General features: G+C 38.9%; 1 protein-coding gene across 1 annotated transcript; it reads left to right on the top strand.

Moving 5' to 3' along the window:
- The first annotated feature begins 18 nt into the window (after window positions 1-18).
- On the top strand, window positions 19-27,953 carry SUMO1 (small ubiquitin like modifier 1). The gene is made up of 5 exons (XM_059927357.1): window positions 19-169; window positions 15,315-15,389; window positions 19,495-19,572; window positions 21,865-21,936; window positions 27,121-27,953. Exons 1-5 carry the CDS (start codon window positions 158-160, stop codon window positions 27,187-27,189), a joined length of 306 nt encoding a protein of 101 aa, XP_059783340.1. The 5' UTR covers window positions 19-157; the 3' UTR covers window positions 27,190-27,953.

Here is a 27,953-nt window from a genome sequence, read left to right as displayed (position 1 = left end):
TTAGCGCGTAGCGGAAGTGACGCCAGGCGTAGCGGAAGTCCCTCCAGCCGCGGTGTTGTGCTGTGGGGAAGAGAGACGGATTTGTAAACCCCGGAGCGAGGTTCTGCCTACCCGAGGCCGCTGCTGTGCGGAGACCCCGGGGGAAACCACCGTCACCATGTCTGACCAGGTACCGGCCTGGGAGCCGTTCGATAGCGGTGGCGGAGGCCTTACTCCGCAGGTCCGCCAGCCGCTCGGCTGGGGCCGGGGATGGAGGCGCGGGGGAGGGGAGGGCGGAATGGGGGAGGGGGCGGCCGGTGGGGACTGGGCTAGCGCGGGAGGGGAGTGGAGTAGGACCGGAGACGCCCGGGCCTGCCGCGGGCCTTCGGGAGCCGCCCTGCCCCTCTCCTGGCTGGCTCATCACCCCCTGTGCCCCAGCGCCTCTGGTCGCGGCCTCAAGTCGTCTCCCTTCTTTCTCCGGGGCCGACCAGGTGCAGAGCCCAGCTCCCACTTTCCCGAGAGGGTCCGTGGGGAACCCGTGTGCCTGCCTCTTCAGAGGACTCATTGCAGAAGCAGGGCCCTAGGCCCCAGTTATGTAACGGGAGAGAATACCTGCCCCGGAGCCTCCGTGGCCCTGAAAAGCGGGTGGACTCCACTTTTGGGTTCTTAGTCTTTAGATAGTCTTGGAGTGGGGACGTGGGGGCGGGGGGTAGGGAGACATTGTATGGTGTTGCTGGGAACCTAGAAAGCTCTGCCTTCCGTTCGGATTGCAGCTGGGGCCGGGCTGCCTCTGCTCGGCTCTGAGTCTTTTTCCGTGTGGGTGTGCAGAGCTGTCGCCTCTTTCTTGTACTTTCCCATTTCTTACTCGGGATTGGTTCAGTAGCTCTCCAGTTGTAAGAGAGAACTCAGAATAATCAAGAAACAAAGTAGAACAAAACTGCTAGAGCAACAGAAAGCGTTTCATCTGGGCGTTAACATGAAGATGACTGATACCTTTGAGGAAAAGGATAGGAAAACTTCGTGTATGTAGAGCAGTTGCAGAACATTTGCAGAAAGCTTCCTGTTATAGCAGAGTGCTCCATCTGAATGTTAATATCAAGAATTTGCTTGGGATTTGCACTCAATCAGGAGTGTTCGATTTTACGTGGTAAGTTTTTCTTCCTCATCCTTTTCTAGTTAACCATGTTTATGGCTAGTTTTTACTTCATAGGTTTTTTGTCTGGACTTTGTTTTGTTTGCTCAGACGACTTTGACTTTTTAAAGTATTTTTGGACCTTTTGCTTGTTTAGTGATAGTTATCTAGAAAACTGTTTCTCATTCAACCCCATAATGTACTTGAACTTTTAAATTTAACACACTTATTCCCTTGGCTTTTAACCCAGTTCAGTTTTGTACCACTTGGTGAGAGCAAGTGAGGCTTTTGTGGATTTGTACTGTTGCGCAAAATGTACATTTATATTTTTAAGGTTAAACCATAATCTAGATTAGTTTTGGGTGGATCTTCTTACTAACAGTCTAGATTAATTCCCAAATTGGTATGGGAATGGCATTATAACTGTCTCCCTAGGTAGTTGTTTACTTGGTTACCAGGGAGGAAAGAACAGTTGTAAATGCTTAATTTCATCAGCCTTTTATTTTGATGCTCAGAAGTGGCTAGGAAGCCTGTTGAAATTTACTATAGTCTGATGAAAGAGCAGTGTACAGAAGGGACTATACAGTAAATTGTAGAATTTATTGCTCCAGTTTGAATTCCAGTCATTTAAAAGAGACTTGAAGGAACAAATAAAGCACCTAGGACACTAACAGGTTCCTCTAGGCCAGAGGTTCTTTAGATTCTTTTCAGGGGGTCCTTGAGGCCAAAACAATTTTCATGATAATACTAGGACATTGTCTTTCCCACTGTCATTCTTTCATGAGTGTTCAGTGGAGTTTTCTAGAGATTGACATGACCTGGTATATCACAACAGATTGAAATGTATCAGTAGAAGCAGATGTGGAAATCCAGCTGCTATTAAGCCAGACATTGAAGAGATTTGCAAAAATGCAAAACAGTGCCACTTTTCTTACTAGTTTTGTTTTGAAAAATATATATTTTTTAAGATTGATGCTTCATTGCTACTTGCAAAAAATTGTAATTTATATACACAGTACCATTTAATGAGGGTATCATCATATCCTTACCAGTGTTTTATATTGCTATTATTAAAATATTTTTCGGGACTTCCCTGGTGGTGCAGTGGTTGAGAATCTGCCTGACAGTACAGGGGACATGGGTTCAATCCCTGGTCTGGAAAGATCCCACATGCCGCGGAGCAACTAAGCCCGTGCGCCACAACTACTGAGCCTGTGCTCTAGAGCCTGCAAGCCACAACTCCTGAGCCTGTGTGCCACAACTACTGAAGCCCGTGTGCCTGGAGCCCATGCTCCGCCACGAGAGAAGCCACTGCAATGAGAAGCCCGTGCACCGCAACCAAGAGTAAGCTCTGCTCGCCGCAACTAGAGAAAGCCCATGTGCAGCAATGAAGATGAAACGCAGCCAAAAAAAAAAATTTTTTTTCATAAATAGCAACATGAAAAATATTTTTAATAAAAATACATTATTTGCTAATATATATTGGGTTTATTATCTTAAAACGAATTAATATGTATATAAAACATTTCTCAGTTTCAGTGTCTAATACTGCAAACCTCAGTAGATATAACCAACCTAACAAAAGCTTTATGGGGTTCTAATTAACTTTTAAGAGTGTAAAAGAGTCCTGTGACCATAGAGTATGACCACTGTTGCTCTAGGCTGATTGACCAACATCGTTGTTAATAATAATTGGGACCCAGTACAGTTTTAGTGTTGGGATGCTAAGGACTTAAAGAGATATGAAGCTGAACTCTTACCCTGATGAGGCTTATGAGTGAGAGTGAGAATCCCAAGTTACTACTGTGCCATATCAGCAGCATGAGACTGAACCACTGTCCCCAAAAGACAATATAAACCAGGTTGTTTTAGAACGATGTATTTTCTGAGGCACCTCTCAGAAGGTTATTGTCTGTGCTAAGATATTGGAATTGAGTAATCATTTCAAGTTAAAATAGGTGGACATTAAAGTCACACAAGACTTGAATTGCTGGGTTCTCCATTGACTAATGAAAAATGATTATTTTTGGAATTTGAATGAAATTCTCATAATTCTAACAATGCCATCATTATCCAGTGTACCATTATTGAATAATCCTCTAATACAGGTTCTAAACCTGAGGATCATAAATCCTAAGGGCTGAAAATCCACTGAAATTGTATGGAAATTGTATGAAGTTATATTTGTGCATGTGTATTTTTTTAGGGAGAAAGGATCCATAGCTTTCATAAGGGGTACGTGATCCCTCAAAAAGGTGAAGGACTAGCCTTTAACCAATAATAGAGACCTGATTGGGTGCTCACTTTTAGCCTAATTTCACGTTGCAGCAAAACTGAGCACTTATGTAGAACAAGAAGTTTAATATCAAACTGGTAAGGGTAATTTGTACAAATATTTTTCCTTCCTCCTTCCTTACATTCACATTTATAGTGTTTCTTTTTCATATCAGAATCATGAAAGGCAGCATGGACTTCAGCTCTTCAATTCAGGTCTGTTAATTTGTAATAATTGGATGACTGGTTTGCTTCAAATGCTGACTGAATCTGTTGTAGCAGTTTTACTCTGTCCATCCCCACCTCAGAGAGAGGGCAGGCGGAGAGGGAGAGAGATAGAGATATTGATTGAATGATCTCCTTTTATCTTTAGTCAAGGATTTTGAAGCATTATGTAATTCTGGTTATCTGTTGGTACCTGACAGACTACTTCAAAACGTAATGGCTTAAAGCAACAGTCTTGTTTTGCCCATAAATCTGCAATTTGGGCAGGGCTCTGTGGGTTGGGCTCATCACTGCTCCTTGATGTGTGGGGCCTCTGCTGGGATTACTCACATGACTGTGGGCTGTAACGGATGGGTTCTTCATATAGTCTCAAGGCCTCTGTGAGTGCTCTCGTCATGTATTCTCTTGAGCATGGGGACCCCAGAATATTCAGACTTATGGCAGCTCAGGGCTCACAAGAGAGTGTTCTAGAGAACCTTGGGTGGAAACCCCAAGCCTCCTAGAACCTAACTTTGGAAGTCACTTCTGCATTCTGTTGGTCAGGCAAATCACTAAGTCCAGCCCAAATTCAGGGGAAAGGCATTTATTTTTATTGAGATATACTTGACATATAACATATTAGTTTCAGGTGTACAACGTAATGATTCAGTATTTGTATATATTGTGAAATGATCACCACAATAGGTCTAGTTAACATCCATCACCACACATGGTTACAAATGTTCTTTTTTTTTTTTTAATTTTATTTAATTTTTTATACAGCAGGTTCTTATTAGTTATCCATTTTATACATATTAGTGTATATATGTCAATCCCAATCTCCCAGTTACAAATTTTTCTTGTGATAAGAACTTTTAAGGTCTACTGTCAGCAACTTTCAAATATACAATACAGTATTATTAACTATAGTCACCAAGGGAAAGGCATCTAGACTCCATTTCTTAATAGGAAGAGTAACAAAGAATTTGCAGCTATCCTTAATCTACCACATTAATTGTATTTCTTTTGTTAGGATAGCGTTATTCCCTGCAGCATTCTTTATATCTCTCTGTTGTTGATGTTTGCTGATCTTTCTGTTAGCGTGAGATAGCAGGAGAATATGATAAACTAGGTGTATATTAAAGTTCATAATTATGTATACTATTTATGTCATAGAATAAGTATTAACATACTTATAAGTGTGTTAAGAATAAGTATTAACAAACATAGCTGCATACTGTAGCTACGACTTGAGCATTTAGTTAGTGATACATACATTAAACATTCCATGCCCTAGGAGAGGAATGATGTATTCTGTCTTCTCTCTGACAGATATATGAAGTGCTGCTAGTAAATGTTGCAAACATATTGATTATAATAAAACATTTCAAATAAAATGTTACCTGAACATTATTTAATAGTATTTTAAAAACTGAGTATGATTATTATGTTAGAGTACTCATGAGGGGGGCTTCCCTGGTGGCGCAGTGGTTAAGAATCCACCTGCCAATGCAGGGGACACAGGTTTGAGCCCTGGTCCGGGAAGATCCCACATGCCGTGGAGCAACTAAGCCCGTGTGCCACAACTACCAAGCCTGTGCTCTAGAGCCTGCACGCCACAACAACTGAGCCCTGTGCTACAACTACTTGTTGCAGAGCACGGGCGCCTAGAGCCCATGCTCCGCAACAAGAGAAGCCACCACAATGAGAAGCCTGCGCACCGCAATGAAGAGTAGCCCCCGCTCGCCACAACTAGAGAAAGCCCGCGCGCAGCAATGAAGACCCAACGTGGCCAAAAATAAATAAATTTAAAAAAAAAAATAGTACTCATGAGGGTTAGTGGAGTAGTTCAGATTTCAAAACTGTAAAGCAGGGCTTCCCTGGTGGCGCCGTGGTTGAGAATCTGCCTGCCAATGCAGGGGACACAGGTTCGAGCCCTGGTCTGGGAAGATCCCACATGCCACAGAGCAACTGGGCCCATGAGCCACAACTACTGAGCCTGCGCGTCTGGAGCCTGTGCTCCACAACAAGAGAGGCCGCGACAGTGAGAGGCCAGCGCACCGCGATGAAGAGTGGCCCCCGCTTGCCACAACTAGAGAGAGCCCTCGCACAGAAATGAAGACCCAACACAGCCATAAATAAATAAATTAAAAAAAAAAAAAAACTGTAAAGCAGTTGTCAAATATCTATTGACACTCATTAGCCCCCCATACCACTTAGAATGTTTCTATTATAGGTTATATATTTAGTGTTGTAATTATTTATTTAAGTGCCTTTCTCCATTTTACTGTTTGCTTTCCAGGGTCAGGAATCAGGCTTTATTCACCCTTTTTTTCTGAAGTGCCTAGCAGAGTGACTGAATACTTAGTAAAAGTTTTTAAAGGAATGAGTGGTCAGATTCATTCATTTAACAAGTATTTATTGAATGTCAGTATGTTCCAGGCAGCATTCTAGGTCCTAGAATTGAAAGGTTGCCTCAAAAACGTGAAACAGCAGGTATCTTTCTCCTCCTCTTTCAATTCCCATGATGTTTTTTGTTATTGAGGAAGGGTTGGTTGTCATGCAGTAGTTTTCCTTTTACGATGTGTTTGCATACCTTCTCGATCTTTAGTTCTATTAGCAATAGACCTAGTAACTTTATCTCCAAAATTGAATCATTTGCTTCTTCCAGGACATTGGGATATTATCCATTGTTATGGATAATAATAATCCTGCGCTGCTTGTGGGATCTTAGTTCAGTTCCCCGACCAGGGATTGAACCTGGGCCCAGGCAGTGAAAGCACCGAGTCCTAACCACTGGACCACCAGGGAATTCCCATTTTCTCTAAGTCATGTTTGGTATCCTATTTTGGAATATATTAAAATTGTGTGTGGTTTTTTTGTAGATTATTCTCTGATAGTCTACTTTAAAAAAGTCATGTGGGTAAGGCCACACAGATCCTATTATTGAGTACCTTAGTCTTATGGTTTAAAATTTGGAATTCCTGCAACATGACTTAAGTTTATTTAAAGATATGTTGTATTTGTTATACTTCTATATTTTGACCATTCTTTTTGCATTTGATTGCTTTTACTGAGCTATTGAGAATCTGAAGGAAAAGACCTGAAGGAAGGAAGGGTGGAGTTCTGTTTGCTGGACCTGCTGTTCTCAATAGCCAGGGTCAGATATTTTTAAAGGTTTTACTGAAGATAAATATATATATGAAAAAGTGTACATAAATGTACAGTTTGCTGAATTTTCACAAACTGGTCACATCCATGCAGCCAGCACCCAGATTAAGAACAACTGTCCAGGGCTTCCCTGGTGGCGCAGTGGTTAAGAATCCACCTGCCAATGCAGGGGACACGGATTCGAGCCCTGGTCCAGGAAGATCCCACATGCTGCAGAGCAACTAAGCCCGTGCACCACAACTACTGAGCCTGCGTGCCACAGCTACTGAGCCCACGTGCCACAACTACTGAAGCCTGTGCACCTAGAGCCTGTGCTCCGCAACAAGAGAAGCCACTGCAGTGAGAAGCCCGTGCACCGCAACGAAGAGTAGCCCCTGCTCACTGCGACTAGAGAAAGCCTGCACGCAGCGATGAAGACCCAACACAGCCAAAAATAATAATAATAATAATAAAAAAATAAGTAAATTTATAAAAAAAACTGTCCTGACTACTAACATAGATTAGTTTTGCCTGCTGTTATACATTATAATTTTTTATAAGTGGAATCATACAGTATGTATGTATTTCAGTGTATGGCTTCTTTTGCTCAGCATTGTTTGGAAATTTGTCTGTATTATTGTGTATAGTTGTATGTTGTTAAATCCCATTGCTACATTGCATTCCATTGTACAACTATACCACACTTTACTTATCTATTCTGCTTTTGATGCACACTGAGTGGGTTTTCGAGGAGCTGTTTTTTAATATAAGCCAAATGCTACCTATTTAGAGCACCTCCTCTGTCAATTTGGATTGCTTTTGGACTAAATAACAGAAAATCTGATATATAGTAAGTTAAACAAGTTTGCAGTTTATTTTTCTAATGAAGCAAGAAGTTCAGACATAAGTAGTTCAGGGATGGTAAGGCAGCTCCACCATGCCTTCATACTTCTTTCCCCTCTGTCCTTAGCAGGTGTCTTCACTCTGATGCTTGTCTCCTTGCCGGCAAGGTAACTTTATGTCTTGTTCCAGGCAGGAGAAAGGGATGGAGCAAAGGATAAAAGTATGCCAAAAAGTATGTACCAGCAAAAAGTATGTCACCTTCTATCTGCATGGCCAGCACTGCATCATGTGGCCGTAAGAGAAGATTAGAATTTTTTTTTTCTTTCTTTTTCTTTGGCTGGCAAATTTAGGCTTCCCTTTGTAAGGAAGAAGGGGAAAATGGATATTGGATAGGTAATTAACAATGTCTGCCTTACCTCTAAATCTGCCTGCTAGTACTTTTGGATACAGTGAAGCCAGTTTGTTCTAGGCTTTGCATAGGTCCATAGTCTAGCTGCAGAGAGTATGGTTTATATAACCAGTAGGATTTCCTTTTCTTTTTTTTTAATATAAATATATATATATTTTTTAACTTAAAAAAATTATTTATTTTTGGCTGTGTTGGGTCTTTGTTGCTGTGCGTGGGCTTTCTCTAGTTGCGGCAAGTGGGGGCTACTCTTCATTGTGTGAAGGCTTCTCATTGCGGTGGCTTCTCTTGTTGCAGAGCATGGGCTCTAGGCACACGGGCTTCAGTAGTTGTGGCACGTGGGCTCAGGCATTGTGGCTCACAGGCTCTAGAGCGCAGGCTCAGTAGTTGTGGTGCACGGCTTAGTTGCTCCGCGGCATGTGGGATCTTCCCAGACCAGGGATTGAACCCCAGTCCCCTGCATTGGCAGGCAGATTCTTAACCACTGCACCACCAGGGAAGTCCAACCAGTGGGATTTTCAATTATAATTTTTAGTTCCTGAGAAGTTGTCTTTATTTATCTAGTGTTTAACTGCAGTTCTAGGGTTGAATGTAAATTTATGGAAGTCCCAGTGTCTTCACAGCTTGACTTAAACCTTCAAGTTATGGAGCTAAGTCTGGTCAGTTTTATTCCAAATGTCTAGTACTGTCTCATTAAATTTGAACATAGGCAGCATGCACTGAAAAAATATGTGTGTGTGTGTATTTTTAGAATTGTGGTAAACCCATTGAAGTATGAGGGAGATGACTTTATTGTAATTTGAGGGTTTGTTTCTTTAAATAATGGGTACAGTTATTAGAATCATCCAATTTAATCCTTGTTGAGCTTTCTTCATTAGGAAATAAAATGAAATAAACCGATGTACAGTAAGAACTATGGTTAACAATTTTTGGAAACTCTGAATGTATTTTTTTTTTTTTTTTCTGAATGTATTTTTAATGAAATGTTTTATTATGGAAAAATTTAATGTATATATAATTGTACGCATATACCCATCTCTTGGCCTCTTATTTCATTTGCATGACCCCACTCCACTTCATAACATTATTTTGAAACCAACCCAGACATTGTGTCTTTTCATCTGCAAATATTTTAATATGTATCTCTAAAAGAGAAGGACTTTTTCTTTTAACAAAACCAGGATACTGTTGTCCCACCTTTAAAATTGAACAGGTTTGTTAATGTCATCAAATAAGAGTAAATGTATTCTTTATTTTTGGTTTCCCTCAGAATCCCCCCTCTTTCAGAAGAATGAACAATCCTTGTACAACTGGGTCAGTGAGAGATTGGGAGTAGTTAAGTGTGGTGCTGTTTTCCTGTGATTAAATTGTCAACATACTGATTGCCATAGTGATTTTTAGCAAAGTTCTTGTTCTTTTGACTTTGAAATGGCACAGTAAAATCCTTCTGTTGAATTCTGTACATTTGTAAATGAGGATTGTTGTGTTCTCTGTCCTTTCTTGTCTAGTTCTTCTTTTCAGATCCAGCTATCCTCTGTTTCTAAGCTGTTTAATTTATATCTTGGAAAGAAGAGTTGGTAGTGCCTGGTGTCTGATAAATTCCTTTTACTGTTCCAGTTACCATGATTTAATCTCTAAATGACACAGACCTGAGAATTTAGAGGTTTCCAGTTCCTGTCTTTGATCTTGTACATACATTTACTTTTCTTTACATTACCAGTTTCTTCTGCTCTGGGGCTGTGTAACCTTTCCAGCCAAATCAACCAGCCCTCTCCGGGATTCTCTTTTCTCTGATGACCTACTGTCCCACACCCAGTGCTGAATGCTTTCACTGTTTTGTGACTAGTGTGCCATACCATTCTGTACTGGCTGCTTTTTTACAGGGGACAGAAGGAAAGAAGGCATACAAAAGACACTAAGATCACTGGAGACAAACTTTGGCCTTTTTTTGTCCAAGATCTTCTCATTTTCCAGACTAGTTTGTGAAAGGAAAAGAAAAAAAAGATAGCACCTGAAAAGTTGGATGACTGCATTAGGCAAGCCTGAGGCTATTAAACAAGTGGGTGTAGATGACATTGCTCTAGTGCTTCAAGAGTTGGGAAGAGATCACCAAAATGGAGTGACTAGGGAAAGTGGCAGTTTATTTTTGGAAATTTCAAATCCTAGTATTCACAAGTTCTTATGAAATTGAAGTGAATTATCTCTCTTTTTTTTTTTAAAATTTATTTATTTTATTTATTTATTTTTGGCCGCGTTGGGTCTTTGTTGCTGCACGTGGGCTTTCTCTAGTTGCAGCCACTCTGGGGGCTACTCTTCGTTGTGGTGCGTGGGCTTCTCATTGTGGTGGCTCCTTCTGTTGTGGAGCACAGGCTCTAGGCGCGAGGGCTTCAGTAGTTGTGGCGCACGGGCTCAGCAGTTGTGGCACACGGGCTTAGTTGCTCCGCGGCATGTAGGATTTTCCTGGAGCAGGGCTCGAACCCGTGTCCCCTGTGTTGGCAGGCGGATTCTTAACCACTGCGCCACCAGGGAAGCCCCCTCTTTTTTTTTTTTAACATCTTGATTGGAGTATAATTGCTTTACAATGGTGTGTTAGTTTCTGCTTTATAACAAAGTGAATCAGTTATACATATACATATGTTCCCATATCTCTTCCCTCTTGCATCTCACTCCCTCCCACCCTCCCTATCCCACCCCTCTAGGTGGTCACAAAGCACTGAGCTGATCTCCCTGTGTGAATTATCTCTTATTCCCAACTGTGAATATAAAACGCTGAAGGGATTTTGTTTGTATTGACTATTGTGTACAGTAGAAGTAATGAAGCGTTAGTAAGATTTTGTGGTATGATACAGAAAATAGTGCTGTCAACTTAATTCAGCCAGCATTAAATAATTGCCTGGTATTTGCATGACACTACAGAGATTATAAAGATGAAAAACTTGGACCCTCTCCTTGTAAACTTGTAGGGAAGTCAAGACGTACAAAACTGTCACAGAAAATGTTAATTTAACAAGCATACTGAGTATCTTCAAAATACATACTAGACACTGTGCTTGACCAGAAATACAGAGAAGAGTAAGGCATGCCAATAAGGAACTCAATCTGGTGGGCGACACAGATATGCAAACATGTTATAATAAGATTAAAGTAAACAGTATGGGAACATTTAAGAGGGTGATGAGGGAAATCATTTTGTAGGAAGCGATGCTTGAGTGGTCTTGAAAGGCGAATAGGGTAGGAAAGGGCATACCAAGCAGAGGTGATTAACATGTACAGAGATAGTGGAGATAAGGTAGAGGGTGCCCTGTTTAAGGAATTGTACATCAGTGTGGCTGGAGCAAAAGATACTATTAGCAGGAGAAGTAGGAGAACAAGGCTGGATTGCTAGGCAGGAACCAGCCCATGGAGGACCAGTGTATGTTGGCTAAGGAGTTTGAACTTAATCCTGAAGATTCTTGGCAGATCAGATTGCATTTTAGAGAAGTGGCTCTGGTTGTAGTTGGGAAGAATTAATTGAAGGGAGCTAGACTTGGGGCATTTGTTATGCTATTGCAGTAATGCTAATGAGCAACAGTGAGTGCCTGAACTAAGGCAGTGGAATGGAGAGAATGAGAGTCACTAAGAGATATAATTGTCAGAATGATGAATGATTAAGTGTGAGATTTAAGAGAGGGAGAGTAGCCAAAGATGACTACTAAATTTCTGTTGTGGGCAGCTGAGTGTATGGTAACCATTTATTGTAATTGGGAATCCAGGAGGAATTGTAGTTTTTTTGGATTTTGGTTTTCAGAAAGAGGAGTTAAAGCTAACAGAGGAGTTAGAGATAATCCATTCAGTTTTGGACACTTAAATTGAGGTACCCATGGGGACATCCAAAGTGGAGATAGATGTTCAAGCCCTTGAAAAAATGAGTGAAACTCAGAAAAGTTGTCAGGTTGGTGAGGATGGTTGTGAGTCATTAGTATCTGAGAGGTAGTTGGAGTTATGGGTCACCCAGGAAGAAGAAGAAAAAGAGGATTAAAGACATGGAACCTAGAGGAGCACCAGCATTTAAGGAAGTGGTCAAGATGAGGAAACAATGGAATCTTGGAGGCCAAAGGTAGAGAGTTTTCAAGGAAGTCGTAAGTGTCTGCTGGTTAAAGATGAGACTTGAAATTGTCCATTGGGTTTAGCAATAAGGAGTTGAACTGGTAACCTTGGTGAGAGAAGTGTCAAGTGGAATGGTGGGGTATAAACCAGAGTACAGTGGGTTGAGAGTAAAAGTGGAAACAGCAAATGCTGAGTACTCTCATAAGAAGTTCGAAGAAAAAGATGAGGCTGACTCCTCGAGAAGACAGTAAAGGGGGAGTGTTTTTAAATTGAGAATAAATGCCATAAAGGATATGAATAAAGTGCCAATGGAAGCATTAAAGGAAAATATTAATCCCAGTTGGAAGGTTGAGGGGTGCCGTGGTTCCTGGAAGAGTTTTTTTAAATACTGGACTTCAGGTGATGTGTGGGATGGATTTTTGTGAGATGATTTCAAGAGAGGTTGAGAGAGGATATGTATTACAGGTAAAGGAAACAGGAACAGCAAAGGGCTGAAGGTGGAAGAATGTTTATAGACATATTCAGGGAATAGCAGATAGTCCAATTTAACCAAATCCATGGTTTGTAAAGGAAGTGGAGAGAGAAAAATGAGAATTGAGCTTGGTAGTGGAGGAACTGAATGAGGTGCTGCAGAGTTTGGTTCTCGGCCTTAAAGCACTTTTTGTTAGGGGTAGTTATACAGTCAGAGAAGCTGTGCTTTAGAAGGAGTTCTGAAGCAGTGTGGACAATGGATTGGAGAAGGGGGAAGAACTCTTTTGTTCTGAGTAGCCTCTGTAGCTACCCTGTCTAGGAAACACTGGAGCAAAATCACTCCCACTGTGCTGGTGTATCGCTGCTCCGGTTGCAGGGGGATGTTTTTCTCCTTGTGGTAACTCCGATAAAGCTTCTTAACACCCCTTCTCTTAGTTAAAGAGGACTCAGGGCTTCTTTGCTCTTTGTTGCCCTTCACTGCGTGGAATAAGCTGTCCTTGTCCTCTCTAGATATGTAAAGGAAGAAGGAACTGTTTACTCTGAATATAAATTCATAGAAATGTGGTTGTGAAGACTATGTTTGAAGACAGTCTTCTAGTTTTCAGGTGAAATACTGTCTCACTAAAGAAGGTTAATTTGGCCTGCTGCCATAATATGCGGTAGTCAGCAAATGTTGAAAGTACTGCAGAATGATAAACAGGCAAGGTTTCACACTAATGAAGTCAGTTCTGTTATCTAAGCATTTCCCTGGACTCTAGCCTGTATCTTAAATTTAAAAGCTACTTCTAGTTTAATATATTCAATAAATTTTGAATGTTAAAGAGTTTGTTAGTTTTCACTTACTGGCATGAGATAAACAGGTAATGGCCTTGTTACTTCTGAAATACAGTATAGTTGGTTATATTCTTATCAAGCATTGATTAACAGCTTGAAATTGCTGTGAATCATAAAAAAGCATATATTTAAATAAGTGACTAATATGGTGGCAAAACTAAGGTAAAGTGCATTGGAAAGCTACTTTTTGTTGTTGTTTTTTAATTAATTAATTTTGGGCTGCGTTGGGTCTTCATTGCTGCGCATGGGCTTTCTCTAGTTGCGGCGAGTGGGGACTACTCTTCGTTGTGGTGCACGGGCTTCTCATTGCAGTGGCTTCTCTTGTTGTGGAGCATGGGCTCTAGGCACATGGGCTTCAGTAGTTGTGGTGTGTGGCCTTAGTAGTTGTGGCTTATGGGCTCTAGAGTGCAGGCTCAGTAGTTGTGGCACAGGGGCTTAGCTGCTTCGTGGCATGTGGGATCTTCCCGGACCAAGGATCAAACCCGTGTCCCCTGTGTTGGCAGGCGGATTCTTAACCACTGCGCCACCAGGGAAGTCCCGGGAAAGCTACTTTTATCACACCATTGACTGAAATTTACCAAGCTACACCTTTACTAAAAATGGCTTACTTTTCTTAGATACTTCATGGCAAAGTTGTTTCAACTAGTTTATTCTAACTTCATTTTCTTTTCAGTATGCCTTCATTTGAAACTATCTTATTTATTATGGTATAATTTATAAGAGGGTTATACTCTTTTCTTCTGTCTTCCAATTTTGTCTCCTCTTTCCTTTTACTGCTTACTCTGGGCTTTTTTCTTTTTTTTTTTTTTTAATTAATTAATTTATTTATTTATTTTTGGCCGTGTTGGGTCTTCGTTGCTGCATGCGGGCTTTCTCTAGTTGCGGCGAGTGGGGGCTACTCTTCCTTGCAGTGCGCGGGCTTCTCATTGCAGTGGCTTGTCTTGTTGTGGAGCACGGGCTCTAGGCACACGGGCTTCAGTAGTTGTGGCACGTGGGCTCAGTAGTTGTGGCTCGTGGGCTCTAGAGTGCAGGCTCAGTAGTTGTGGCACATGGGCTTAATTGCTCCACCGCATGTGGGATCTTCCCGGGCCGGGGCTCGAACCTGTGTCTACTGCATTGGCAGGCGGATTCTTAACCACTGTGCCACCAGGGAAGCCCTGGGCTTTTTTCTTATTCCAGTTTAAGTCTCCTAATTTTTTTTTTTCAGCCAAGCCTAATCTTTTAAAATTGGATATACTGCTTCAGATAGTCTAAAATAATAGCTGATATAAAACTGATTTGTTTTGACTCAAGACTACATTAGGCCAATACTTTGCTATTTGATTTTCCTTTCTAAATAGACTTTGCTTATGTTAATATGATTAATTTATGTTTCTTAGTACGGTTTTGTAATTGGAGTAGTTAACTTCTCCCAATAGGTTGTGAGAAAATAATCTTGGATTCAGAATGTTTGGTTAAGGATTCTTGGAGATGAGCTTCCTTTGACTAATAGGAGTTGACTGAAGATAATGGTTTCCAGGTTGTTCCTTTGTGTAGCAGCAATAGCACCACCTGGTAATTAGTTAGAAATGTATATTACAGCCCTACCCCAGACCTACTGAATAAAAAACTTGGTGTGAGGCCCAGCAGTCTTTTAACAAGTATTTTAGGTGATTCTGATGCTCAGTGAAGTTTTAGAACCATTACTATAGGATTATTATAATAAAAGAGACTTCTTTCTTGATTTTTAGTGATCTTTAGAACTGGTGTTTGAGAGAGTAATTGACTTAGGACCTTTTTTGCTTAATTGGCTGGCAGAGCAAAGAAATGCCCGCTGTATTTTCAGGTGCAAATTTTGTACCTTAAGTCAAAGTAATGGGTGAATAATTAAAATAGCATATAGGAAAAAAAAATAGCATATAGGAACTTATATCTTTATATGTACTTTTCTTTCAGGAGGCGAAACCTTCAACCGAGGACTTGGGGGATAAGAAGGAAGGAGAATATATTAAACTCAAAGTCATCGGACAGGTGAGTTTCATTATTTTTCTCCTTTGAGTCTGGAATGTGTGGATGATTTCTGACACACAGAGAAAATGATTTAACTAAGACAAGTTATTTAAAAATGGCGATTCATTTACTACATATGCATCTGTTGGAGGCAGAAGAGGGTGATACTGTTTTCTTAATTGCTCTGCTAGGCAGATTTAGATCACCTTAATTTCTTCTAATAAAACTTTATTTTTCTTGGTTAGCATGCTTCGGTGGCAAATACAGCAACTACTCTTGAGTGATAATGCTAGGGCCCTTAAACCAAAGGGCCTCTCAGGCCTTTTCTTGACCCCTTTCTCTTTCTTGGCACCTTATTTCTACAGACTCTGGCCTGTATCTTATTGACCCTTTTTGAGATGTTAACAGATAATTAAGGTTAGCTGAAAATTATTGGAGGACTGCATCTTCATAGTTTTTTTTTTTTAAGGGACAAAAGAAAGAACTAGTAGACACTCACCATGGAAGTATGAGAGTACCATTTCCCCACATTCTCTGAAACATGGGATATTACCAGTCTTTCCATTTTGGGCCAGTGTAATAGCTAGACATTTTATTTTGCATTTCTCTGATTATCAATGTATAATTTTTTGTCTTTTACGTTTATATTAATCGTGTGTTCATACCCTTTTCCTATTTTCTGTGATCATCTTATTTTGAAAATTTTTATTAAGATATAATTCAGATACCATAAAATTCATCATTTAAAATGTATAATTTAGGTGCTTTAGTATATTCACAAGGCTGTACAACCATTACCATTATTTGATTCCAGAACATTTTCATCACCCCAAAAAAGACACGGTGTGTTCATTAGCAGTAATTCCCCATCTTCCTTTTCCCCCAGCCTCTAGTAACCACTAATCTATTTTACTTTCTGCGTTTATGGATTTGCCTATTTTGGACATTTCATGTAAATGGAATTACACGATTTGTGACCTTTTTGTGTCTGGCTTCTTTTATTTAGCCTAATATTTTCAAGGTTCATCCAAATTGTAGCATGTTTCAGTATTCCATTCCTTCTTATGGCTGAATAACATTTCATTGTATGATATACCGAGTTTGTTATCCATTCATCAGTTAATGGACATTTGGGTTGTTTTCATATTTTGGCTATTATGAATAATATTGCTATTAACATTCATTGTAAGTTTTGTGTGGATATGTTTTCCGTTCTTTATATATCTAAGAGTGGAATTGTTGGGTCTAATATAGTAGTAACTTTTTAAAACTTTTTGAGGAGCCTCCAAACTGTTTTTAGTGGTGGCCGCACCATTTTACATTCCCACCGACAATGTATGAAGGTTTGTTATTTTATATTCTAGTTAATATTTGCTGTTGTCTTTTTTTTATAGTCATCCTAGTGAGTGTGAAGTGGTATCTTGTGTTTTTGATTTGCATTTCCCTGATGGTTAATGATGAGCATCTTTTCCTGTTCTTATTGCCCATTTGTATACATCTTTGGAGAAATGTCTATTCCGATCTTTTGTCCATTTTTAGATTGGATTACTTGTCTTTATTTTTGAGTTGTAATAACTTGTCATATATATTTAAGATATTAGATCCTTATCAGATAGATGGTTTGCAAATGTTTTCTCCCATCTTTGGGTTGTCTTTTCACTTTCTGGGTTGTGTCCTTTGCAGAAACAGTTTTTATTTTCGATGAATTGAATTTATTTTTTCTTTTGTTTCTATGATTTTAGTGTCATATCTAAGAAACTATTACCTAATCCAGGGTCACAAAAATTTATACCTATAGATTCTTCTAAGGTTTTTATGGTTTTAGCTCTTACATTAAGTTTTTGATCATTTTGAGTACTTTTTGAATGATTTTTGTATGCGTTTGAAGGAGAGTCTAACTTTTTTCTTTTGCATGTGGCTATCTATTTGTCCCAGACCATTGATTGAAAAGTCTGTCCTTTTCGCATTGAATTGCTTGACATCTTTGTCAAAATCAACTGACCATAGATATATATGGGTTTATTTCTGGGCTGTCAATTTTATTCCACTGATTTACAGGCATACCTCCGCGACATGCGGGTTTGGTTCTAAACCACTGCAATAAAGCAAATCACATGGATTTTTTGTTTCCCAGTGCATGTGAAAGTTATGTTTACACTATAATGTAGTTTAAGTGTGCAATAGCATTTTGTCTAAAAAAACCAATGTACATACCTTAGTTAAAAAATGCTTTATTGCTGAAAAGTGCTAACCATCATCTGAGCCTTCAGTGAGCCTTTTTTTTGCAGGGTTAGGGTTTGAAATATTTAGAGAATTACCAAAATGTGACACAGAGACCCGAAATGAGCAAATGCTATTGGAAAAATGGTGCCAGTAGACCTGCTCAACTCAGGTTTGTCACAAAGCTTCAGTTTGTAAAAAACACAGTATCTGCAAAATGCAATAAAGCAGAGTGCAATAAAATGAGGTACGCCTGTGTATGTTTGTCCTATGCCATGGATTACCTTTTTAACAATTACTGATTTGTAGGAATGCTTTATATTTTCTTGATTTTTCTTGTCTGTTATATATGTTGTGAATATTTTCTTCAGGGTCTCTTAACTTTTGTGGTGCTTCTTACTGTATAGATGGTTTATGTTTTTATTAAGTCAGATTTATCAATCTTTTTTTTTTTTTAGTGGTTTCTGAGTTAAAATCTTGCTTTAAAATAAGGATTTCCCAGTGTCAAGATTAGGGAAAAAGTCTCTCCCTAAGAAGAACAGAAAATATTAAAATTTTTTTTTAATATTGGCTCTTTAATTCATCTGGAACTGATTTTAACTTATGGTGTGAGGTATTGCTCTAGAAATTTTGTCTGTTTGTGAAATTATACATAGGACAAGAATTTGTATTTATTTATTTATAAATTAAAAAAAAAATTTGGCCACACCTCACAGCATACGGGATCTTAGTTCCCCGACCAGGGATTGAACCCAGCCTCTGCACTGAAAGCGCTGAGTCCTAACCACTGGACTGCTAGGGAATTCCCTGTTGTTTTTTTTTTTTTAATAATTATAGTTACAAGGCTTCCCTGGTGGTGCAGTGGATAAGAATTCACCTGCTAATCCAGAGGGACACGGGTTCAAGCCCTGGTCCGGGAAGATCCCACATGCCGCAGAGCAGCTAAGCCTGTGCGCCACAACTGCTGAGCCTGTGCTCTAGAGCCCACGAGCCACAACTACTGAGCCTGCGTGTCACGACTACTGAAGCCCGCGTGCCTAGAGCCCTTGCTCCACAACAAGAGAAGCCACCGCAATGAGAAACCCGTGCACCGCAACGAAGAGTAGCCCCCGCTCACCACAACTAGAGGAAGCCTGCGCGCAGCAACAAAGACCCAACACAGTCAAAAATAAGCAAACAAATAAATAAATAATTTAAAAAATTTATAGTTACAAACAAAACATGCAGCTTCCACTAACACGTATTTGTGAATGTGATATGTAATCATTAGGATTGGCTTTGAAATTTTTACAGTATGCAAGTGCCAGTATTTTTTTCTGATGGTTGCCTGGTAGTTTACTTGACAGTCTGGGTAGAAAAAAATTACTTGTGATCCCGTTTATCAGTTTGACTGACTCATTTTACTCATGCAAGAGAAGCCAGACTCTGTGTGGTGACTTTTTATGGCAAGAGTAAGTGTCTGTTATTTTGTGGTCTACGTCCCATTTGTAGGTTTGACCGTCTTCAGTGACACTTCAGTTGTGGGGGTACTTTTTGTTTTGAGTTGCCTTTGGGAGTTTGTGACAGTTCACATTTTCATTTTGAAAACAGAATAGGCATGCAGTTCTGAAGGAATGCATTCTTTCACATACATACTTTTACTTATGCTGCTAATTACAACACCCCAAACAGATTATCTTTATGTTCGTTTTATTAAATTTATTTTGAAATGGGTATATAGCAACTTTGAGGATGGTTAGAGTGTTTTAATAAACCTGTTATGAATGCTAAAAAGAATATTTTGGTGGGAAAATATAGGAGACAAGGTATACATTTCTATTTGTGTATATGTGTAATTAAATAATTTGTTTCAAGCAAAGCAAATAGCTTACACAGAGAGTGACTTTTTTCCCTCATATCTCCATAGGATAGCAGTGAGATTCACTTCAAAGTGAAAATGACAACACATCTCAAGAAACTCAAAGAATCGTACTGTCAAAGACAGGTTTGTATGTTATAATATTAAATTCAGTGCTTTATATATCATTAATTTTTCTTTCCTGTCAAAAGAAAAGTAATCCTTTGGGACTTCTCTGGTGGTCTAGTGGTTAGGACTTTGCAAGAAGAAAAAGAAATCACCTAGGTGTTAGGATAAGTAAAACAATAAACATTTGTTTCTGGTTTTTTTTTTTTTTTGGCCACGCTGCGTGGACTGTGGGATCCTAGTTCTCCGACCAGGGATCGAACCCGCGCCCTTGGCAGTGAAAGCGCGGAGTCCTAACCACTGGACTGCCAGGGAATTCCCTGTTTCTGTTTTTGATATTGTTATGCTCAGTAAAGTCTTTTAATTGGGGCTCAACTAGCTCACATTTGTAATAATGATGGGAGCTAAAATTGGAAACGAACATGTATTAAGTGCAGTATGCTCCTAGGTACTTGGATACATTGTCATTTACTGTTGACAACAACTCAGAAGAAAATCATATGGTCTTCTTACCTCATCTATAAATGAGGGAGTTGATTATTGAGAAAACACAGTGCAAAAGTGAAAACTAAACTGATCCAGAATTGAAGGTGCTAGGTTTGGGGAGATAATATAACATCAAGTTAGTATAATTTCTAGCTTTCTTTTTTATGCTTCAGAGTCTACAGTCTTTAGAAGTTTCTATACTCAGTTCACAGAGGCTTGATAATTTTTTTCTTATATTTGCTGATATACGAGGAATGGTACACTCAGTATATCTAAAGTATGGAATACTTACCCAATAGAGAGAGACTGAATCATCTTTCCATTTTGATTTTATAGACTGGTTTCTATAGAAACTTTTTTGACTCCAACATAAGATATTTCTTTTTTGAAAGATACTATAATTAAAATCAAAGAATATTCCACCCTTGTCAGTCATGTTTATTTTTAATATAACCCTGGAAATAATTTTTATTTGTTTGTTTATCTATCTATCTGTCTATCTATTTATCTATCTATCTATCTATCTATCTATTTATTTATTTATTTATTTATGGCTGTGTTGGGTCTTCGATGCTGCATGTGGGCTTTTTCTAGTTGTGGCGAGCAGGGGCTACTCTTTGTTGCGGTGCGCAGGCTTCTCTTTGCAGTGGCTTCTCTTGTTGTGGAGCACAGGCTCTAGGCTTGCAAGCTTCAGTAGTTGTGGCCTGTGGGCTCTGGAGTGCAGGCTCAGTAGTTGTGGCGCACGGGCTTAGTTGTTCCATGTCATGTGGGATCTTCCCGGACCAGGGATTGAACCCGTGTCCCCTGCATTGGCAGGTGGATTCTTAACCACTGTGCCACCAGGGAAGTCCCAACCCTGGAAATAATTTAAAACCAGGGTATTTCCTGGCGGTCCAGTGGTTACGACTTGGCACTTTCACTGCTCCCAGGTTCAATCCCTGGTCGGGGAACTAAGATCCCGGAAGCATGGCCAAAAAAATCACAAAAAATAGTTTAAAACCAAATACAGGGTAAGTTTGCAAGGTCCATATATTTATGTATAGTACATAATGGAAGATAGTTTGAATTTTTTTGGATGTTTTTGGGATAGTATTGTATTTAAACTGTGAAAATCTTAACACATTAGTTATTGAGCAGAACTTTCTAATACTTTTGGACTAAATGATTCTTGATTTGTACTTATTAGTGAAGTTATTTCTCTTTAAATGAGCCATCTATTCTCTTTTAGCTATTTTTGTGGAATAAATGATTAGAAAGATATATTTTAATACCTTTTGTGATATTTATAGTGCTGTAAATGGCATCACAGGTTTACTGTAGTTTATCTGGCTTGCTACTGTGCTTTACCGATTTTCTATGATTTAATCTGTTTAAAAACCAATTTTGCTTGTACAGTTGGAAGCTAGTGAGGCTGCTCATCCAATATCTGATTTTATCTTTATGTTAGCTTACAGATTTGAGAGGAAACTATATAGAATAGTGGTTAAGAATGCACAGGCTTAGGAGCAGATTTAACCTTCAGTTCTTGGCTAGCTTGTGTGCCCTCTCCATACCTTAGATTCCCTAGCTGTAAAATGAAGATAATGTGATAATACCTACCTTCCAGGGCTGTTGTGATGAAAATTTATGATTATGTATATAAAATACTTGGTACAGGGAGTGCCTAGCAAATAGTTGGTACTCAGTAAATGATAATTATGATAGAATTAGCTGTCTAGTTTTATGTTCTACATATTCTGTTGAAGCTTTCATATTTGCTTTTTGTGCATCAAAGTTCCTGTTATGTCTTCTAAGATTTGTATATTTGTATGTTTTCTGCCTTTTTAGGGAGTTCCCATGAATTCACTCAGGTTTCTCTTTGAAGGTCAGAGAATTGCTGATAATCACACTCCAAAAGAAGTGAGTATAATTTCTTCTCTGATTCAAGGCATATTTTTAATTCTGCATTGAATGATTTGTTTTCACTGGTACCATTAAACTGTCCTTTTCTTGAATATTCTCTGATTTAACTGGTATATCATTTGTCAGAGAGAAAAATAATCTTTTGGTTTGAACTTCCCTTGTATTGCCTTCAAAAAGTGCCTGTAAAAAGAGAGGTGGAAAGTAGAAAATGAGTACTGAAATTGTCATAAGGCACACACATACTACGTCTTTTTGAGGATGGACAGATGGTCCTCAAATTTGGCAGATTTCTGGTACATTTTCATGGTGATGGTGACCTTCACGGTTCAGTTTTGACTTTTGACCCATTTTGAGAACTTAATGTAGAAGCTTAGTGTATATTAATATATTTGGCTCTGTCATCTTGGTTTATGTCTTTTAATGCTTCTGTGCCTTTATTTGTTTTATTGTATGTATGGACTGTTTTCTCTGTTTATATATTCCACCCTCTCTATTCCCATCCCCACCGCCACCCCCCAGGCATCTGAAAGTAATAAAGTGTGAGAGAGAGAATGTGTGTATTTATATTTATGCAGATTCCCACCTCCAAATACAAAATAACATTTTTGATATTTCTGATAGTGGGAACAGTGTATGGTTATTATTAGTTTTTTGGTTTAAAAACATTTCAAACTTACAGAATTATGAGACTAGTATAATATTCTCCTGTATAACCTTTTTCCTGGATGCACCAGTTATTAACATTGTGCTATGTTTGCTTTTTTGTTCTGTCTGTATATACAGATTATCATTATTGGTGAGCCATTTGATACTGGCCCTTTACCCCTAAATATTTCAGTGTTATTGTTCTCCTAAGAGCCACAGTTAAATTATCTAATTTAAGTGATTTAACCTTGATACAATACTGTAATTGAATATACAATCAAAATAGTCTGATTTTGCCATCTGTCTCAGTAAGGTCCTTTATAGCTCCCTCCCTTTTTTTTTTTTTTTTAAACTTGACCTGGGATCTCATCCAGGATATGCATTCTAACTAGTTATCATGCCTCTTAGCTTTAATGTGGAACAGTTACTCAGTCTTCGTTTTTCATCACACTGACATTTTTAAAAAGAATTCAGGCCAGCTGTATTTTAGAATGTCCTTCAGTTTGGGTTTGTCTGTTGTTTCCTCATGATTAGATTCAGTTTTGCATTTTTGGTAGGAGTAGCACAGAGTGAAGCTGTGAAATTCCAAGTGCATCATATCAGGAGTTATATGATCTCCATTTGTCCTGCTATGGATAATATTAACTTTGGTCACGTAGTTAAGATGGTAACTGCCAGATTTTTTATCCATTGTAAAGTTATCATTTTCTTTTGTAATTAATAAGTAATTTGTGGGGAGATACTTTGAAACTGTGTGAATAATGACGTTCTTTAGATATTGGCCAGTGGGGACCCCTTCAATTTGGCGTCTTTTCTTTTTGACACCTCTCCATCTTTTTAGAAAGTTTTTATTTTGAAATAATTTTCAATTTACAGAAAAGTTGCAAGAATAGTACAAAAAACTGCACTCTCTTCCACTTAGATTTACCAGTTTTTAACATTTTGCTACCTATGCTTTATTATTCCCCTCCCCCCATATATAATATATGCGTGTATATATATGTATATCATCCAAACCACTTGGGAGTAGGTTGCATACACCATGCCATTTACTAAATATTTTAGTGTGTATTTCTTAAGAATAAGTATATTCTTTTACATAACCACAGTACTGTTAATAAAATTCAGGACACTTAACACTGTTAGAAAACTTTAGTCTTCAACCTAATTTTGTCATCTGTCCCAATTATGCCTTTTATAATAAATTTTCTCCCTCGTCACAGGATCCAGTTCAGTATCAACATATTTTATTTAGGGGTCTCTTTAATTATCTTTAATTTGGAACAGTTTTTCAGCCTATCTTTGTCTTCATGACACTTACATTTTTGAAGAATACAAACCAGGTATTTTCCAAAAAGTCTCTCAATTTGGGCTGTTCTGTTTCCCCATGACTAGATTCGGATTATGTATTTTTGGCTGGAATACTACATAAATGGTGATGTGTCTTTCTCAGGGTGTAATATCTGGAGTATCTGAAGTCCCTTATTGAGTTTAACAGTTGTCTTTTTCCTTTACTATGTAGTTACTATTTTTCCTGTTTTAATTGAGTAATTTGTGGGCACATACTTTGAAACTATGTGACTATCCTTTTTCTTATCAAACTTTTCCCTGTAGGTTTAGTATCTACCCACTTTCTTAAGTACTTCCTTACTGTCTGGCACAAGATATTCCAAACTTATGTTGTATTTTCCCTGTCCTGGCTTGGCATAATCTCTGCAACACAGAAGATATTTCATACATTTTAGTGACACCTCCCTCACTATCATTAAGAGATTTATCTTCTTAGAAGAATAATAATGGGGCAGTGGGAGAGAGTAGGTATTTAGGGAGTGACCTCTTTGTACTCTTGTTTACTCATCTCTGCTAATGTATTACTTTTTTTTTTTAAATTTATTTATTTATTTTTGGCTGTGTTGGGTCTTCGTTGCTGCGCGCGGTCTTTAGTTGCGGCGAGCGGGGGCTACTCTTCGTTGCGGTGCGTGGGTTTCTCATTGCGGTGGCTCATCTTTGTTGTGGAGCATGGGCTCTAGGCGTGCAGGCTTCGGTAGTTGTGGCACGCAGGCTCAGTAGTTGTGGCTCGCGGGCTTTAGAGCACAGGCTCAGTAGTTGTGGCACACGGGCTTAGTTGCTCCGCAGCATGTGGGATCTTCCCGGACCAGGGATTGAACCCATGTCCTCTGCATTGGCAGGCAGATTCCTAACCACTGTGCCACCAGGTAAGTCCCTCTGCTAATGTGCTCCTTAAAGCTGATGGCTTCATATTCTCCATAGTTTGAGGACGTGTGCTGCCTTCCTGATTTAAAGGTTCCTTGTAATGTTTGGAATTTTAGTCCTTTCAGTATTTACCAGGCTATATGTGCAATTAAAATTAAATTTTAATAGCCTCTTTAATAATTATTTTAATATTCATATGTCTATCACAATCAAGATATCCATAATACTAGAGCCAATTAATCACTTTTAAAAAAGTTCTAAATCCACTTAAGTCTATGTTTTATTTTTAGATTTCTTAGCATATTTTAATTTTCACATTTTGTAATTCAGCACAAAATTGTCACCTATAAAATACTGATCTTGGACTTTCCTTTGAAATGTTATTTTTCATTTCTTTCTGTGACCCACTATAGTTCAGTGGAAACAGTGATAGTTTTTGTTTTCAGTCTGCCTATTACAGTGCTCCTTAACCCTGTCTGCACATCAGAATCAACAGATTTACAGTCCTTTACAAGCCTCACTGAGTGTAACACCTGGGTTTCTATGCGACACCAAGCCCCCTTATGTACTCTTTTATTTTTTAAATAAAGAATACTTGTGTTAAAAATAAATAAAAGTATTAGAAAACCAAACTACCAAAGTATATAAAATGGAAAATACACTTTAGATATCTCTGCATTCCCATTTCTCAGAGGCAACCATTATTAATAATGTCTTTTAGAAAAAAATTCCAGAATATTTCAATGCATATAAAGCACATTAAAAAAAAAAAAAACTTAGGGACTTCCCTGTTGGTACAGTGGTTGAGAATTCGCCTGCCAGTGCAGGGGACACGGGTTCGAGCCCTGGTCCGGGAGGCTCCCACGTGCTGCGGAGCGGCTAAGCCCGTGCACCACAGCTACTGAAGCCCATGTGCCTGGAGCCCATGCTCCACAACAAGAGAAGCCACCGCAAAGAGAAGCCCACGCACCGCAACGAAGAGTGGCCCCCGCTCACCGCAACTAGAGAAAGCCCGCGCACAACGAAGACCCAATGAAGCCAAAAATAAATAAATAAAAAAAATTAAAAAAAAAAAAAACTAAAAAAAAAAAACTTAATTGCCTATACTTTGCTTAATGTTCTGTATAAGGCATTTTAAAGGGTCTTTTTTCTTCTTCTTTTCCTTTTCTGTAAGAGTTGAGAAGGGTTGGTCTGAAAAATCTAGCTTATACAATTGGAGGTGTCAAATAAGAGTAGAAGTTAAGTAAGGTTTCTTCACTGAGTGGTTACTATCAAAGAAAATAATAGTTATATGCCAGAAGGAATTGTAGATGACAAAGCAAACCACTTAGAAATGAATCCTTAGGCAGTGTTTTTCTAACTAAAACCACATATATTTCAAAGTGAGATCAGGTTTTTTGAAAGAGATTCTATCAAGTAATTACATCTAGAAGTAAAATGCATTTTAGAAAATATGCCATCAAACTATTATTTAAACTATTATATACATGTTTCATTAGGTTTAAACCTCCTTTAAGGTACTTTTCAGAAACACTTAAATTTTATATGGTGAATAAACTGGGACGTGAAGTTGGCTCAGCAAAGTAATATGAATGACTTCATAGACATAGTATCAGAGGAAAAGATATACCTCTCTGTTCTTTAAAACTTGGTTGGTTGTTTGTTTGTTTTGTTTTGTTTTGGCTGCGCCATGTGGCATATGGGATCTTAGTTCCCTGACAAGGGATTGAACCCATGCCCCTTCATTGGAAGCACAGAGTCTTAACCACTGGACCACCAGGGAAGTCCCCCTCTCTGTTCTTTAGATTAAAGGAAACAGTATTCTTTTTTTTTTTTTTAATAAATTCATTTATTTATTTATGGTTGTGTTGGGTCTTCGTTGCTGTGTGTGGGCTTTCTCTAGTTGGGGTGAGTGGGTTCATTGTGGTGCACAGGCTTCTCATTGTGGTGGCTTCTCTTGTTGCGGAGCATGGGCTCTAGGCGTGCAGGCTTCAGTAGTTGTGGCGCGTGGGCTCAGTAGTTGTGGCTCACGGCCTCTAGAGCACAGGCTCAGTAGTCATGGCGCATGGGCTTAGTTGCTCCACGGCATGTGGGTTTTTCCCGGACCAGGGCTCAAACCTGTGTCCCCTGCATTGGCAGGCAGATTCTTAACCACTGCACCACCAGGGAAGCCCGGAAACAGTATTCTTAATTTTAGAACAGGATAACTATGGATTACTTTTGTATCTTTTTGCACTTTAAAACAGTGGCCACATAATTGCAGCCAATTAAAAAAACAGTACTTTTATATTCTACTACTAACACTTTTCTTTTCTCTTACAGCTGGGAATGGAGGAAGAAGATGTGATTGAAGTTTATCAGGAACAAACAGGGGGTCGTTCAACAATTTAGATATTTTTATTTTTTTTCTTTTCCCTTAATCCTTTTTTATTTTTAAAAATAGTTCTTTTGTAATGTGGTGTTCAAAACAGAATTGAAAACTGGCACCCCATCTCTTTAGAACATCTGGTAATTTGAATTCTAGTGCCCATTATTCATTATTGTTTGTTTTCATTGTGCTGATTTTTGGTGATCAAACCTCAGCCCCGTTCATATCGCCCTCTCCTTTTTAAAAATTATGTGTGTGCACAGAGAGGCCGCCTTTTCCAGGACTGTGCATTTACAGGCTTGTGATAAATAAGATTGACTAATGCGAGTGTTCATAATGACTTTCCAATTGGCCCCGAAGTTCTAGCATGTGATCGCTTCGCTCCTGGACTGTGACTCTCAGTGGGAGATGGAAGTTTTTCAGAGAACTGAACTGTGGGAAAATGCCCTTTCCTTAACTTGAAGCTACTTTTAAAATCTGAGGGTCTGGACCAAAAGAGGAATATCAGGTTGGAGTCAAGGTGACAGAGGTGGTGAAAATAATGACTGACTCCAAAGATGGCTTCACTGAAGAGAAAGCATTTTAAGATGAAAGAAAAATCTTGTCAGAAGATCCCAGAAAAGTTCTAATTTTCATTAGCAGTTAAAGTTATTCATGCAGAAGTGTATACAGCAGAACGCTGCTCTTTTTGACTTTATTTGTACTTTTTGGCCTGGGATATGGGTTTTAAATGGACATTGTCTGTACCAGCTTCATTAAAATAAACAAAATATTTGTAAAAACCGTA

The sequence above is a fragment of the Balaenoptera ricei genome, chromosome 7 (assembly GCF_028023285.1).
Source record: "Balaenoptera ricei isolate mBalRic1 chromosome 7, mBalRic1.hap2, whole genome shotgun sequence".
Classification (NCBI taxonomy): Eukaryota; Metazoa; Chordata; class Mammalia; order Artiodactyla; family Balaenopteridae; genus Balaenoptera; species Balaenoptera ricei.
Note: the sequence above shows the minus strand (reverse complement) of the source record. Positions and strands in the feature narration are given on the sequence as shown.

What these genes read in the sequence shown, in the direction of transcription:
- SUMO1 (XM_059927357.1), top strand. An exon ending in AACTCAAAGTCATCGGACAG is followed by an intron (nt 15,390 to 19,494) that starts GTGAGTTTCATT and finishes ATATCTCCATAG; the next exon opens with GATAGCAGTGAGATTCACTT. An exon ending in AATCGTACTGTCAAAGACAG is followed by an intron (nt 19,573 to 21,864) that starts GTTTGTATGTTA and finishes CTGCCTTTTTAG; the next exon opens with GGAGTTCCCATGAATTCACT.